Source organism: Mytilus edulis, chromosome 1, assembly GCF_963676685.1.
Source record: "Mytilus edulis chromosome 1, xbMytEdul2.2, whole genome shotgun sequence".
NCBI classification, from domain to species: domain Eukaryota; kingdom Metazoa; phylum Mollusca; class Bivalvia; order Mytilida; family Mytilidae; genus Mytilus; species Mytilus edulis.
This window is the reverse complement of record NC_092344.1, coordinates 115,272,657-115,288,819: the sequence shown is the minus strand read 5'-3', so window position 1 is coordinate 115,288,819 and position 16,163 is coordinate 115,272,657. Positions and strand designations below refer to the sequence as shown.

At 29.9% G+C, this 16,163-nt stretch overlaps 1 protein-coding gene across 29 annotated transcripts in view; it reads right to left on the bottom strand.

Moving 5' to 3' along the window:
- LOC139501401 (centrosome and spindle pole-associated protein 1-like) overlaps positions 1 to 16,163 on the bottom strand; it is a 68,961-nt gene that overhangs the window by 26,828 nt on the left and 25,970 nt on the right. For 14 of the 29 annotated variants that reach the window (XM_071290454.1, XM_071290461.1, XM_071290477.1 and 11 more), the window contains 9 exons: positions 15,832 to 15,900; positions 15,232 to 15,303; positions 13,524 to 13,682; positions 12,922 to 12,965; positions 11,333 to 11,429; positions 11,064 to 11,096; positions 4,962 to 5,055; positions 2,691 to 2,702; positions 448 to 544 (listed from right to left, as the gene is read on the bottom strand). In XM_071290454.1, coding sequence (XP_071146555.1) covers positions 448 to 544; positions 2,691 to 2,702; positions 4,962 to 5,055; positions 11,064 to 11,096; positions 11,333 to 11,429; positions 12,922 to 12,965; positions 13,524 to 13,682; positions 15,232 to 15,303; positions 15,832 to 15,900 — 677 coding nt within the window. The remainder of the gene's footprint in view (positions 1 to 447; positions 545 to 2,690; positions 2,703 to 4,961; positions 5,056 to 11,063; positions 11,097 to 11,332; positions 11,430 to 12,921; positions 12,966 to 13,523; positions 13,683 to 15,231; positions 15,304 to 15,831; positions 15,901 to 16,163) is intronic. The other 15 variants (XM_071290663.1, XM_071290655.1, XM_071290642.1 and 12 more) reach the window with 5 other exon arrangements.

Below are 16,163 nucleotides of genomic sequence, written 5' to 3'. Positions count from 1 at the left end.
ATTCTATGTATTTCTACTGTCTAAACATTGTTTATAACTTTATATATAGCAGTAGGTTGGTTAAAATCCCCACAGAGCTTATGTTGTGATGTTGTAAATGCTCTTCACTTTAAATCAAACTTTTATGCTTTATACTTTTATGTTTTATGTTTAATGCATTAATTATTATGCTTAATGCATTATGTGTTATGCTTAAAGCATTATGTATTATGCTTTATGTTTGGTTTTAGGCTGTATGCAATATGAAATGATCCTTTACTGTAATACATATAACCTCCAAGATATCATTCCACTTGATGTTATAGAAGAAATTGCCTTGTAATTTAGGAAGAGCAGACATTTGAAAATTAACCATTCAGAATGGTCTCTGGTGGCCCTGTTTTGTGGTTGATTTAGAAAGAAACAAGAAAGTCTATATATCTATCCACTTTAGATGTTATCACTTACCTCCTTTTAGCAGCCAGAGTTTCTTTCATCTGTAGTTGTAATTCATCCCTGTATTTGTTCTGTTTCCTACGCTTGGCACTATCCCTCTCATTGCCACCTACAATTTAGATAAATATCTATAATTAAAACCTGTACTATCACATTGAAATAGACATGAATGTAAGATAATATGTACAAAAGTATGTGTTATTGTGAAAAATAAACAGAGGCATTTATTCTCAATATAAGGAAATGTCTATTTCTGTCAAAATATGATGTATCTTAAAGCACACATTATAAGCCTACCTTCATATATTATCTAAGATCCTTAACTCTGTAAATATATAATATTAAAAAAACCCATTTTCTTCCTTCAAATCATGTTTCCTTGCTGTTTTGGATTTACTTCAGGGAAGCTGTTAAAACTGTAGTATGATTTGTGTTTGCTAACTATCAGTAAACTTAAGTATGACAAAGCCTGTGTTTGATATAACTTTTTATGGAAATTAATTGTAGTTAATGTCTACTGTATATGATATAGATATTTATTACATTATTACATTGATATAAAGACTTTGTCAAATCAATCAGTCCCTATACCTGCAAATGCATTAAATGTAATTGTTTGAATTTTTTTTTATGTCATAAGAGCTAACCTTTATATTCCAAAAGGTGTTTTCTCACCATAATTAATCAATGTGCCTAGTGCAGAAAAAAACCAGCAACACAGAACTTAAAGTTAAATGAGTCTGCAAACTAATCCTGGGTCATTTTGTACCCATGATCTTTTTTCTTCTAACTTTGAAACGGACAAGGGCTGAAAGTTCCATCATTATTTAGTTTGTTATCCAGATTTAAGAATAATGTATGTAAAACTTAAGACATATTTGTGCTTTTCTTTTCTATTATGGAAATGTGAATACTGTATCATTTATGGTATCATTTTTTTTTTTAGGTTTTTCATAAGTTCCAAAAAACATAAGATTTAAATATTCTATGGAAAAAACAAACTCGAAAAGACTTATTTTTAAAACCATCAGATCTAATGAAAGTCACAAATTTAGGTACAGGTATCTAAATTTCAGTGAATGACTAAATAGATGCACAAACATGCTATCTGTAACCTGAACGTAGGTCAATTTTTATAGTTCTAATAATAAAGAAAGCACATCATTAAAGAGTTCAAACATTCAGGATGGTAAAACAGGAAGATTGTTGGGATGGAATGAGAATTAATCCACTCACTGTTATGATGGAAACAAACTTTTTAAAATCGTTACTATAAAGACCAAACAATTTATTGGAAATGAATGGAAAACTTATGAAAGCATTATGAAATAAAAGCCTAATGCACCAAGGTCATCATTAAAATGAATGAATGGTAAAATTCATGCATATTTGAACTTAAAAGATATAAATCTTAACTACAAAACATAATACACAAACATAAATGGTTATTCGATGAAACCAATTAAATCATGAATACACATTTTTGTTGGGCACAAATGAAAAATCTATTTGAATGTAAGTTCACATTAATAGGCAATGGATTTCTTACTTCATTAGATATATACATATGTAGTTTTGATATGGTTTTTTTCAGGGTTTTAATGAATCTATCATATAACCATAAAAGACACCCATTCAGAGGTGCTGAAATATTACATCACCAAACTAAGTGACACTAACGTTATATGCATTTTCATCACTTTTATTGTAGAAGCATCATTAGTTGCCAATGCCAAAAACAAGACTTTACTTGTTTACAATAGCATTTTATTCCCCTGTAGCCACTTAAGCCAGCTGACTGCATAAAACCTAAAACCTTAACCCAGTGTGTGTCATTATAAATGAATTTTTATCTAATCTAAATATCAATGAAAATATTTCTTATTTTTAGGGATTTTGATATAATAAAAAACATGTTTCATTTAAATGTATTTTCCTAGAGTGTGTTTGATTTGTCCTCTCACTTGTATTTATAAATCAACTAAAAACTGAGAGGAAGAATTAATCAAAGAATTTTAACATTGTTGTAAAGTTAAAGAAAGTTATAAATTGAAAAGACATGCTAATTAAGGGTATTCTCCTTTGCCATGCAGCCAAAACATCAAAAGAAAGGATATACCTGTAGAAAAGTATACATGATAAACAATAAATTAAAACTGAGATAAAATGGCACTGGTTCATTCTTGAAACCGTGTGACATATATATATATTTCTAGAGAAATCATGTGACAAGTCTATAAATAGTGACAACATACCTCTGTCAGTACCTGTGAAGAAAATTATTCAAACATATATGTGTTCAGGGGTTCAAAATTAGATCACACACTACTACTTCCATGTTCGTACAAACAAAAAGTAGCTTTCAAACTTGATTGTGTGAAAGAATTAATTTTGAGCCCCTAATATGACTTGTTTTAACTACGGTATGTTTACTGTATAATTAATTTTATAATTGTATCTTGTTTTAATCATGTTGTATGTGGTGAGACTTTAATAAACTATTGAATCTATGATAATTATCAAGCTTAAGAGGATTTCATTTTTCATGGGTACTAATTTTATTGATTTCCTGATTATATGTGAATCATTAATTTCAAGAGATTTAAACTAATTTTTTATATAATACATGATGCATACAAAACTTGTCAAAATCACAATGTCAAGTTTCCTCAAATTAACTTAATTGGTACCCACAAAAAACCTAAATCCACTGAGGCTCACTCTATCTGTAAATCTGAAAGGCAGACTTCAAAAAAGCATGCATCAATACATTTCTAAAAGTATGAAAAAGTAGTACAAAAAGGACACTTACAAATAAGCATGACAAATTCTACTTAAAAGATTAATCTCTGACTTTTTGTTTAAACTTCAATGTTTGCTTTGGAATGTTCAATTTTGATTAGGTTTTTTTAAGGCACTGAGTTGTCTGTGTATTCTTTTTGGTCACCAATTCTCAATTGTAATTGAGTTCCAGAAAAATACAGAAAAACAAAAGAGACTTCGTTTTTTTGTTGTATTTTTGTATCGATAACAGATCTAGAATTAAACTTATTGGCAACATTTTAACAAACCTTTCAGTGATTGAAAGATTGACAGTGAATTTGTCTTTTTATGAAGAATTTAAATTAATTCCTAGATGTCTAGTATTTTGTTGGGTTGCTGTCTTATCAATGAATACCTCATATCTCTTTCATTCATACCTATACCTACTACACAAAATGTCTCGAAAGCTTTTATTACTTATTCATTCAATATTTCTTTAAATAACTATTTTTATATGTACAGCAAAAAATTGTACTAATAATGAATGCATAAATTTTATTAGTCAATTAAAATCACAACTGTTACTATGCAACAAACTTAACTAAAAGTGACATAAACATCTCTCTATTGATGTTGTATATAAAAGTACTGTCAAAGTTATAAACCTAAATACAATTTGAAAAGTCTATTATGTGTATGCATTTAAATTGTGTTAGATATGAGAACACCTCTATCGCATGCAGTGTTTAAACACTATTTACCTTAAGTTTAAATTTCAATAGGAATAATGAAACATGAAAAGGAAGAATATGTTATATCTTCACTCAAAAATATGATGTTATTGATGAAACTGAGCAATCCCTAACTCTTTAGGGTGGTAATTCACTCAAAAATATGATGTTATTGATGAAACTGAGCAATCCCTAACTCTTTAGGGTGGTAATTCTATGTAACTTCTTATTATTTTGTCTCTGTTTACCTTATATTTCTTCGATTTAATATTTCTTAATTTATTTTTTGATCATATAAACATCCTTATGTTTCATTTTTTGGTTTATTGACAAAAAAAATTTGACATAAGTTTCTGTCAAGTTCAACAAAACAATTTTTTATCTTATTTTGGATGTTTTGTGTCAATTTATTGTATTGTGATATACTTTTTTATTGACATTTATTATTTAATTATTAGCATTGTAATTTTATATAACATATTTCTCTTTGGTTTGATTATTTTAATCTGACTTAAACAAGTAAGGCAATCTATAACAAGATTAATCCTGGGCACTGTGCCATTCTAATAAAATTCTTATCTGATCTTAATATCTTTAAATATGTTTGTCTTTTTGTTTACACAAAGACTCATTGAGGTCTTATACCTTTTCTTATTGGGATATTCATGACTTTAAGCTTTATTACCAAAACCCTTACAATTTAAAATGTTGAAATATCATGCAATACTGATCTTTATTTGGTCTGTGATATAATATATAGAACTTAAACCTCATGGTTTTAAGAAAAGTATAAAAATAGCTTTTAACAATGTCCAAGTCCCTAAAACCTTATCTTACTAATCTGTTCTGTTGAAATGATTAAACAAAATTTACAATCAAATCTTTTATATATCTTAACAAGAAGAGTGGCAATTATTTTCTTATTGAAGAACATTTAAAAAAAAACACAGAGAAACAACAACATATTTTTACTTTCTTCAGAACATGTAATAACTCCAAGCAAATATCACCACCATAATATAAGAAACTTACCGACTGGCAATGTGGCATAGTACGAAGTTGCCATTTCTGAAGACGGTGGTTCCTCCCTCGGTGGAGGACCTCTTGGTACGGCTTGCGGTTGTTGCTGTAATTATAACAATCACTATGTCACTTGTATTACATCCATTTTTAATATTCCAAATTAATTAAGTAACTCCTCAAGGTTTGAATTGAATAATTATAATATAAGAACACTAATTCCTCTATAACAAAAACTTTACTTTTTGTGTAAGTAATTTAGAACAAGATATATATCCAAATAAACCTCTTCAAAACAATCACTAATGGAGTTCTCCGTTCAACTATTTCCTTTAAGATATGCACACCACTATGTATGTTTCTTATAAATCAGATTTAAAGGTACACCTATATACCTTTATTTACCTATTCCTATTCCTATTATGGTAACCTAGAATTATACTATAACAGTAAATATACAAATATCTGACCCTATTTAAATCAAGATTGATTCTGTAAAGAAAACTTAATGAACTGTGACGATATATGATCTTTAAAAAGTATATATTTCAATAACACTGCATCTCATTCAGGACTGTGTATATTATTTCTTTATATAGTCACTTAGTTTAAATTCTAAGGCTTCAAAAAATGTGTGCGAGAAGTGAAAGCAAAAAGTGAAAGGGTAAATAACACTGAATATATTGCATGTTTAACAGTTAAATAAGTAATTTGAATATGACGTTATGAATTGGATGTACATTTCAGTGACGTGATTACTAAGTAACAAATCTGATAAATATTGACCCATGCGTGACATGTTAATTAAAAGTAATAATTCTTTGATGAGATAATGGTAGTGGTTTCTCTGGAGAATGTGAATTGTTATTAATTATTTAGAGAAAATCCATAGTTCTTACTGTTATCTCCTATATCCTATTTTGTTCACTGGTTTATACCTTAAGCTATTCTAAACATACTTAAGAACCTGCATGATCAGTGGTTCACCGTTGTCCTTTGTTGCTGTGGTTCATAAGTGTTTCTTGTTAATCTTTTTTTTTATGTAGACTAAACTGTTGGTTTTCCTGTGTGAATGGTTTTAAACTAGTAATCTTTAGCATGCTGTTTGGTGTGAGCCAAAGGCTCTGTGTTGAAGGCCATGCTTAGACCTTTAATGGTTTACTTTTACAAATTGTGACTTGGATGGCAAGTTGTCTTTATTGGCACTCATACCACATCTTTTTTATATCTATGCTGAAGGCAAAAAGATAAAATTCTAAAACCTAAAATGGTTATCACACCACATCTCCTTATCTTTATGTCAACATTATTTTCACTGTGTGTGTGTAAAAATATGTGTAAATTATATTTTAGGTAACTTTTACTCCCATCCAAGTTGTTTACCTGTATACAGTTCTGTGTCTAAAAAACTAAATTCTATTGAGTATATCTAATCTGATTTCTTGGTACATTTTTTAAGTTTTAACAGAGTTCACTATTTCAAGTTCCTATTTGTATTGATGCCTAGGGACATGTAAGTAATGATTGGAGTGGTATTGATAAATCATTAAACAGAAGATCAAACTGATACAACAATACTAACACATAAATAAATAATTCAAAGCACACAAGAGACTACGGCAGTGAAAAAGTGAGACAAACAACTTTCATTAAGTTTAACATATACTGTGAAGTCATTATTTCTATGGGCCCAACAATATAGTTTTGAAAGGGCTGTATTTCCTGGACTTTTTATTGTTGGACAATTTCAAAATACAATCCACTTAGGATTTTTTTCATTACGTTTTAACACTTAATTTGTGGTTAACAAAATATACTTGATATTTCATTATCCAACACCCCCCCACCATAAAAAAAATATATTAAATTAAAAATGAAAGCACAGTATATATTATTATATTTTGAGAGAACAAGGCAAGATAAAGGTGCAGGGAATATTTCTTAAATATTGGACAGAGACTGATCATAGTAAGCAATACAAATTTATTTGCCTTTTACATAATGTAGGCAGGCTGCTTTTGATTAAACCATGTAAATCTTGTAAATATTTCTTTCCCAATTATTTTATGACAAGGTGCAATGAGAGGAAAGTTGTCTTAAATACATCAGATCTACTACACATAAGCAAACAAACAAATACTTGGAAATGCAGGACCAAAATAGTTGCTCTTTGTTCAGGTCCCCATTTCCATTCTCAATTTTATCAATTCTTGTTAATCATAATAAATTTATATTTTACATGTTAACTTTTGATATATTGCTAAAAACATGTATCTGTGCTCATATTTCAAGATTCTCTTGATTAAAAAGAACCAATTATTGAAAGGAAAAGATATCGTGACCTCTAGCTTATGCTGTTTTTTGTTCAATGGTTTTTAATAAAAAAAAATTTTTTTTTTGTATGAAGTACTTTTATCATTAAATAAAAAAGGTGCAGGTCTTATTTTGAATAATTTCATGTCTGTTAACTTTTCAACCACTTATAATATCAGAAGGATAACTTCAGATATTGTTAGGTCTGATGCCATATTTTCACTGTTTAGTAGGATTTGTGTTGCTTCTTGCAATGCCATTTGCATTGAGGAGAAGAGAAACAAGAGTGCACACGCTGAAATGTCTCGCCTTCTATACTAATCATTGATATTATGTTGATAGTCCTAAGTATAAAGCTAAGCTTTATTAGAACTGTCACATAAACTTAACATTTACCAAGATATCTAAACAAAGACCAATGAACCTTGAAATTGAGGTCAAGGTCAGATGAACCATGCCAGGCAGACATGTACAACTAACAATGCTTCTATACAACATATATAGTTGACCTATTACTTATAGTTTAAGAAAAATAGACCAAACACAAAAACTTAACACTGTGCAATGAACCGTGAAAATGAGGTCACGGTCAAATAAAACCTGTGAAACTGACATAAAGATCATAAAATATTTCTATACACCAAATATAGTTGACCTATGGCATATAGTATAAGAAAAAAAGACCAAAACTCAAAAACTTAACTTTGACCACTGAACCTAAAAATGAGGTCAAGGTCACATGACATCTGCCCGCTAGACATGTACACCTTACAATCATTCCATACAACAAATATAGTAGACCTATTGCATATAGTATGAGAAAAACAGACCAAAACACAAAAATTTAACTATAACCACTGAACCATGAAAATGAGGTCAAGGTCAGATGACACCTGCCAGTTGGACATGTACACCTTACAGTCCTTCCATACACTGAATATACTAGCCCTATTGCTTATAGTATCTGAGATATGGACTTGACCACCAAAACTTAACATTGTTCACTGATCCATGAAATGAGGTCGAGGTCAAGTGAAAACTGTCTGACAGACATGAGGACCTTACAAGGTACGCACATATCAAATATTGTTATCCTATTACTTATGATAAGAGAGAATTCAACATTAGAAAAAATATGAACTTTTTTTTCAAGTGGTCACTGAACCATGAAAATGAGGTCAAGGACATTGGACATGTGACTGACGGAAAATTTGCAACATGAAGCATCTATATACAAAGTATGAAGCATCCAGGTCTTCCACCTTCTAAAATATAAAAGCTTTTAAGAAGTGAGCTAACGCCGCCGCCGCCGGATCACTATCCCTATGTCGAGCTTTCTGCAACAGAAGTTGCTAGCTCAACAATGACTGATTCGCTCAAGGTCAAAATTTTATATCTGAGTGCAGTTTTTCATGCTGCTTTTAATCTTGTGAGCTAGCATATAATAAAACCTGACTATGCAGGTCATTCAATTTTATTGTACAAAGGATATTAATGTTTTTTAAAATGGTCTTAGTTTTCTCGTTTGAATTGTTTTACATTGTCTTATCGGGGCCTTTTATAGCTGACTATGCGGTATGGGCTTTGCTCATTGTTGAAGGCTGTACGGTGACCTATAGTTGTTAATGTCTGTGTCATTTTGGTTTTTTGTGGGTAGTTTTCTCATTGGCAATCATACCATATCTTCTTTTTTATATTGTCCTTAAAAAGTTTGCCCACCGATATTAAGGTTTGATTACTGTGGATTCATTTATTTTTGTGGGTACCAATTTTCGTTGATTGAGGAAAACTTGTATTTTCGTGGATATTTGATTTCGTGGTTTTCCAAAGTATACATTTAATCAAACAGCAAATTTGCAATTTCGTTGAACATTTAAATTCGTGAATTCCCTGTACTCACGAAATCGTCGAAAATTGGTATCCAACAAATAATAATGAATCCACAGTATGTTTAACATAATTTAATACTAAGACACTTTGGGTAATTCACATTTACTGGTATATTTGATTTCAATAACCCAGATTTTGTTTTTTAATTATCAGATTACTTTCTGATAGTTTTGAATGTCTTTACAGGATAGTACTGTAAAAAAATTAAGAAAATTGGTCGAGGACAAACATAAGAGAGAAATATGCTTAAAACAAAAACATATGGTAGTTAAAAGTAGATTTATGAACACATCTTACCAGCCACTGTGATGAATATTAAAGTAAAAAAGTGAGATATAAACTTCAAAGAAACTTAACAGTATATATCAACATATTCTACACTATGGTAGATAAAAAACTTTTTTCAGATTTGATGCCAGTTCTAACGTTAAAAAAATCATTCATTTCATAGCATACAATTCATTTGTGTGAAAAAAAAAAGATTTTCATCTGCCTTCAGAGTTAATAGCGAATATACATTTATAGAGATTCAAACCAGTTTATGATCTAGCCAATCTTACAAAAAAAGGAAACAAGATTTCACACAAACTTTAAAAAGAAGAACGTGTTTCAGCCTATGTATGTCTTATATCTCCTTGATATCTTAAACTTTGTCATATATTATCTTGAAAACATTATAATTGATGTCTTATAACAGTGGAGGATCCAAAACTTTTCCTAAGGGGGTCCCGCTCCAGTCATGCTTCAGTGATTCCCTATATAATCAACCAAATTCATAACTCGTCTTGATTTTTTTAACATTAGTTATGAACATACATGTTTACATAAATAGTATATATCAAATAACAATCCCCCCTAATTCTGTCTATTTTTTCAACAGCATCAGTTACTTGTATCAACCAATAAGTTTTAAAATATCTCTTGGTATTTTTTATTTAGGTTAAGTGTTTAATATTTCTGTCAATAAGGCCAATTAAAATTAATTGATAGATTTTCATCCCCGCCCGCCCCTGAATGACTTTGTGTCGGGAATTTTGGACTGTGAATGATATCCCAAGCTCAAGAATTGTGGAACACGTTGGCACAAAAATGACTGGATTAAAAACAATTGACACAAGCTCGAACTTGTAAGATTTTTGCGATATTTTGAGCAAACATACACTTAGATTTACCCATGGCTATTGGTTTTTTTGTTGAGAAACAGCAAACAACTTCTGTCCCAATACCCTCAATAGAGTCACTAAACACCTTCTTATTGTTAAATTCATGTTTTACCATGTTATTATATTTGCATCGTGCATAAGAATCTTAAAAGCACCAACACTGTTTGAGTTTTCGTTTTATTCTGTACTCATAATTCTTGTGTTGAATACCAATGCATATTTGCTTCATTCTAAGAAAGTAAAATTAACTTGGAGTGGTTAGTCCAACTGAAGAGAGCACTTTTCCATGTGTTTGCCTTTGACTAAAAAATAGGTTTCTAAAGCGGCAACATCATCATGTACATGTAGAACAGTGTTTGCCAATCAGAGATATTAATTTTAAGAATTTGAAAAATTATGTACGATTCCTTGTACATGTATAAACATGCTATAAGCTTATTATTACTCTTGCATATATGAAGGAAACGTCACAAGATGGTTTGATATGACATAAAAAATAAAAAATAAAATCCTCCCACCCGCCCAATTTTTTTTCAAAAATTTGGATGAAAATCTAGATTAAATTTAGTTGGCCTAATAGAAATCTCTTATATCAGTAAATGATGTCATTTGTTAGTACATGCATCAGTTGTCGTAGATTTAGAGATTATTATAATATTATATGAAAGGTGAAGAGTGAAAGTCTTATTTTGAGATGTGTAGATCATAGTGACATTAGGCTGAAACACCACAAGAAAGAATTACCTACCGACTGTTGTGGGGAACTCTGCACTTTACTTAACTGTTAGGCAAAATAACACATAAAAGTATTTATCAGAATATTATTTTTTGTACTTAAATATTTTGGAACAAAATCTTGCTAGTTTAAATGTGAACCCAAGATCTGGTATATAATTTAAAAAAAAATAATAAGTATAAATTTAAATGAAATAGGGATTTATTGCTTTATCATGAACCCAAAAGCAAAAAGCTTCTGTTATAACTGAGGATAACTAAGAAAGACAGAAAAAAACTTACCAAATCTTGGTATTCTTCATTTCGTCTGGCCTGATCAGAATCTAACCACTGGTCATTGTCTAAAATATTAGATCTCTGATCACGAAATCTGACTTTCCTAAATATAAAATATATGCATATAGTTTTTAGGCAATTTATATATATAGTTCCCCCGACTGTTTGAGAATTATTTTTAAGATCAACATGCGGTTCTTTACGACAGTTTTTTAATTGATAAAAATTCAAATTTGACATCAAGTTGTCTTAATTTCTCCTGAATTTGCTATTGTGACATTACAAAACAAGAATGTGTCCATAATATACGGATGCCCCATCCGCACTATCATTTTTTATGTACAGTGGACAGTGAAATTGGGATCAAATTTGGAATCAAAATTAGAAAGATCTTATCATAGAGAACATGTGTACTAAGTTTCAAATTGATAGGATCAAAAACTACCTTGACCAAAAATTTTAACCTGAAGCAGGACAGACGGACAGACAATCGGACAAACAAACGAAAGAACGAAAGACCGGACAGATGCACAGACCAGAAAACATAATGCCCATAAATGGTGCATAAAAATCTTATCTATATATAGTATATTATATGCCTAAACTAACAAGCTTGATCTGTGAAGTAAATGTTTGTCCTTATATTATAAGCATTTGATGTTTTCTAAAGATTATCTTTTGAAAATCACCATCAACAAGGATCTAGTGATACCAATTTTTTTATTAAGTGGAAAGCTGCTGGTTCAAAAATACTAAATACTACAGTTTCGTTATTTGTTCCTATACAAGGAATCCTAATTAAATTTAAAAAAATCTTAAGTGGTCAACCTTTGTAATATCTGATTCAAAATATGGACACAACTTTTCTGCATAAGTTTAAGTTTATCTTTAGTAACTATTAATATAGCTGCGGAACCGTAGCTCTTAGGTCCTTATGCTATTTTTTGACTATTTGCGGAAAGAATTATTATTTCCGTTAGTATCTAACTTTAATTAAACGTACTTTCATTCAAAAGGTCATGAAAATAAAATAAAAGACGATGTAAATAAACTAACATGTGCTTTCCTATTAGAGTTATCTTTTCTTGATTTTCGTGACGTCACCACGAGATTCAATATGGCCGAACAAAATAGGCGGAGAATGTATACAAATGGAAATAATTAGATAATAGTGAATATTCAAACATAAATAGATACGTCATATCCTAGAAAAAATATCTGACGAAACGAACTATATATATTGACAAGCTTTGCATTGATTATAAACAATAAATTTTTGGGAAATAAGTGCGACCTGAACCTGGGTCGCAATTCCGAACGTTTTGAAATAGGAAAAATCCGTAGCTCTATGGTTCACAAATAGTAAAAAAAATAGCATAAGGACCTAAGAGCTATGGTTCCGCAGCTACTATTAATATATATCTTTATAACTACTTCATAACATAGGGTAAAATTATTGATAATTCTTTAAATATTGGCGGTCTCTTATTAAGAGCAAAAATCATGAAAAAAAAATTCAAAACACTAGTAAAAGTTCTCTTTTTAAAATTAACTTAAAATTCTACATCATTTCAGTACAATTAGGTATAACTAACCTTGTTTCATATTCTCTGTCCAAATCTTTATATCTATCATTTCCCTGAAAAAATTAAAAGAATATGGAAATTCTCTTCAAACTTGGAAGAAACAACTATAGTTTAGAATATTTTCTAATAAAATGTTTATAGTAAAAACAATGCAGTTATAACATCTACCCTCGTAGCTGCATATATCCATTATCATATTTCACTTGTAACATGTCAGTGTATCAATAGCTCATTCACTGTTGTAGGCCCTCGTACGTGTATTTTAACAAACCAGTTTATCAATTGCTCCTTTGTTATTGTAGTCTCTTATGCCTTTATGCTTTTAGGAACATTTTTAAATATCAGTGTATCCATAGTTCCATTGCTTCTGTAGACCCTCATACCCTCATGCATCATGCTTTCATGAGGGTCTTGATGGGTCATTCTTTATTTCTGTACTTTTTATGTCATTTTGCTCTCTACTTTATATATAATTTTAGCCCATAATTCTCTATATTTCATATGTGAGCCCCTCATTGATCTCTATTCTTTATATTTTTTGGCCATAATTCTCTTTTCTGTAAACCCCAATCCACACCCTCTGTTATGATTTTAAGTACATTTTTACATACCAGTGTATCAATAGCTCCTTCACTGTTGTAGGCCCTCATGCCTGTAGGATCATCACGTCTATATCTAGCTTCTTCTTGCCTTTTCCTGTCTAGCACATCATCATAAGATGGGGACTGCCAACCAGCTCTTGGACCTGGAGGACCATTCTCATTAGACCTCTGAAATGACATACATAGTAAAATTGAGAATGGAAATGGGGAATGTGTCAGAACCAGAAACATGTTTCTATATATAAATTAAATCATCAGAATACTTGAGAAATGTATCTGTTTTATGTAATTTGAAAAGTAATATTGATTTTCCACCTTTAAAATCAGACTGTCTAATGATAAATGCTTGTCATCTCATATTTGGTTTACTACATTTGACAAAAGATTTGTAATTAAAAATCTTAGTATTGATGTTAAGGTATAGCTATATATAGTAACAGGACACTTTTGCCTAAAATTAGTACAAATATCAATTACAGACCTTACAACAATAGACCTTTTACAAATTCATATGAAACGTTTTATTCATTTGTATATATTTAATGTTTAAATTACAATTGACAAGGAAAGCTCTAAGCTAAGTGAAGATAAATGTATATATACTATACAGACAGCATTACTTGTCTATAAATGTTTCATTTAGTTTCACTATTTTCATTCTATATATATTCTATAATATACACTATTTTTGCTATATATACCTTATCAAAAATGTTAGTTTCAAACAGACTTTTAATTAGGTTGTAGAGAAAAAACAGCAAAACCAGGAAAATGTTTAAAAACATTATACACATATACTTTTGTGAATACAATTGTGCTATTACACTACTGCACCTCAAACCATAAAGATGACACACGAGTGAACAGTAGAGGTGTAATACAGTTAACTACACAATGTTTTAACAACAAAACAATAACTTTAAGTCAAACTAAATTAACAATCAATTTCAACAAAATCCAAACTTTTTAATATTTTTTGTCACCAGATCTTATTTCTGTGCATTCCTTGGAACTTATATTCTTTTCTATTAAATTTGGAATGATGAAGAATAAGGTATAGGCAAGAGCAGCAAGAAATGACTGCAGAATAAAAAGGAAATGTTGAATAAGAGTGTTTTAACAGCAAACTTAGACACACAGGATTGTGTTTGACACATTAATGTCAGTTATATATGCCAGAAACAGATCTTTAAATCTCAGAAATTGTGACAAAAGCTAAAGTTAAATATTTTAAGAATTATGATGCCATGATAAAAAGAAAACAGTGCTCCCTACCCTTTTTTTAGAAACATGTATATTGTCTTTTTGTGCTCAAATTTTGAAGGACTTTCAAGCTATCCTATGAAAACCAATTTTCTACAGATGATGGCAATAACAGAGGGTAAGAATGCCCTTTACCTTCAGGTGTCAAAGGGTAATTTTCGGCTACTGTTAGCATCAAATTAGTTAAAATTTTACTTTAATTTGTCAAAATATTTCTAACGTCGTTGGCAAGTATTTTTTAATGTTATTCATCATGAAGGTACCCCTATTAGGACCCTTATAACAACACTAACTTCTTGATATAACCCAAAACATTTGTGACAGGATAAAAAGCTCTGTGTGGTTCCAAAGCAGAAAAGTCAAAATATATAAATAAGAACAAAGCAAAGATTGTCTAGCTAACACATTTGAGTTAGTGTATGCTAACACAAGAGTTAGTTCAGCTAATACTTACACCTCGTCTCTTCCCATCCTTATTTTGTAGCATTTCATTATATTCTTTATTTCGCACTGCCATTTTCCTTTTCTATTTCATTATTAGAAATATTTAAATTGAATAATTTGAACTGACTTTATGAGTAATTGCAAATTTTATTTGGCAAAAATGCAAAAGTTTCTAATGCAAAACAAGATTAAAGATCAATGAAATTATGTGGAGGTAAATAATTTAGCTGGATACTAAGAAGCACATGTATTTAATAGTGATAATGTAACAGGTCAACTGATAATGAACTATCAAAATATAAGTTATGTTTACAAGTACTAGCATTGAACTTAAAAGCAGCATTTTACTTTAACACAAACTTACAAAATATATGCAATATCAAATAGGGAGAATATGGTATACTGGTTATGTACTTTTTCCTATGTTATTGTTTCAAAATATTATTTACATTTAGGGACCTTTGCAACATTTTTTAATAATACATTTGTACCTCCTATGACTACTAAGAAAACCTGTTATTTTTTTCCTGTCTATAATTTGGAATCTAAAGGAACAGAATTTTGGTAGGACATATATATTTGACTTATAATGAAAGGAAAGACTGCATACCTCAGCTGAATCACTGTAGTGTAACCCAGGTAACGTAGCAAATATGTCATCTTTCTTCCCAACATCTCTCTGAAATAACATTATGTTACTCAACAGTTAGGGATAATATTATATGTATTATGTTGACACTTAGTGAAAAGGGGAATAACTCCAGCATGAAAAAAATTCTCACAATTCAAGAAGTAATGTATTATGAAAATGAGATAATACAGATAAAGACAGCTATAGAAAATATCTTATCTGATAACAATGGAATCAAATTTAAGTAAAATACAATAAAATAACTATGGCATGCTGCTCTCATTAAAATTAAAAAATTTATTCCAGAATTT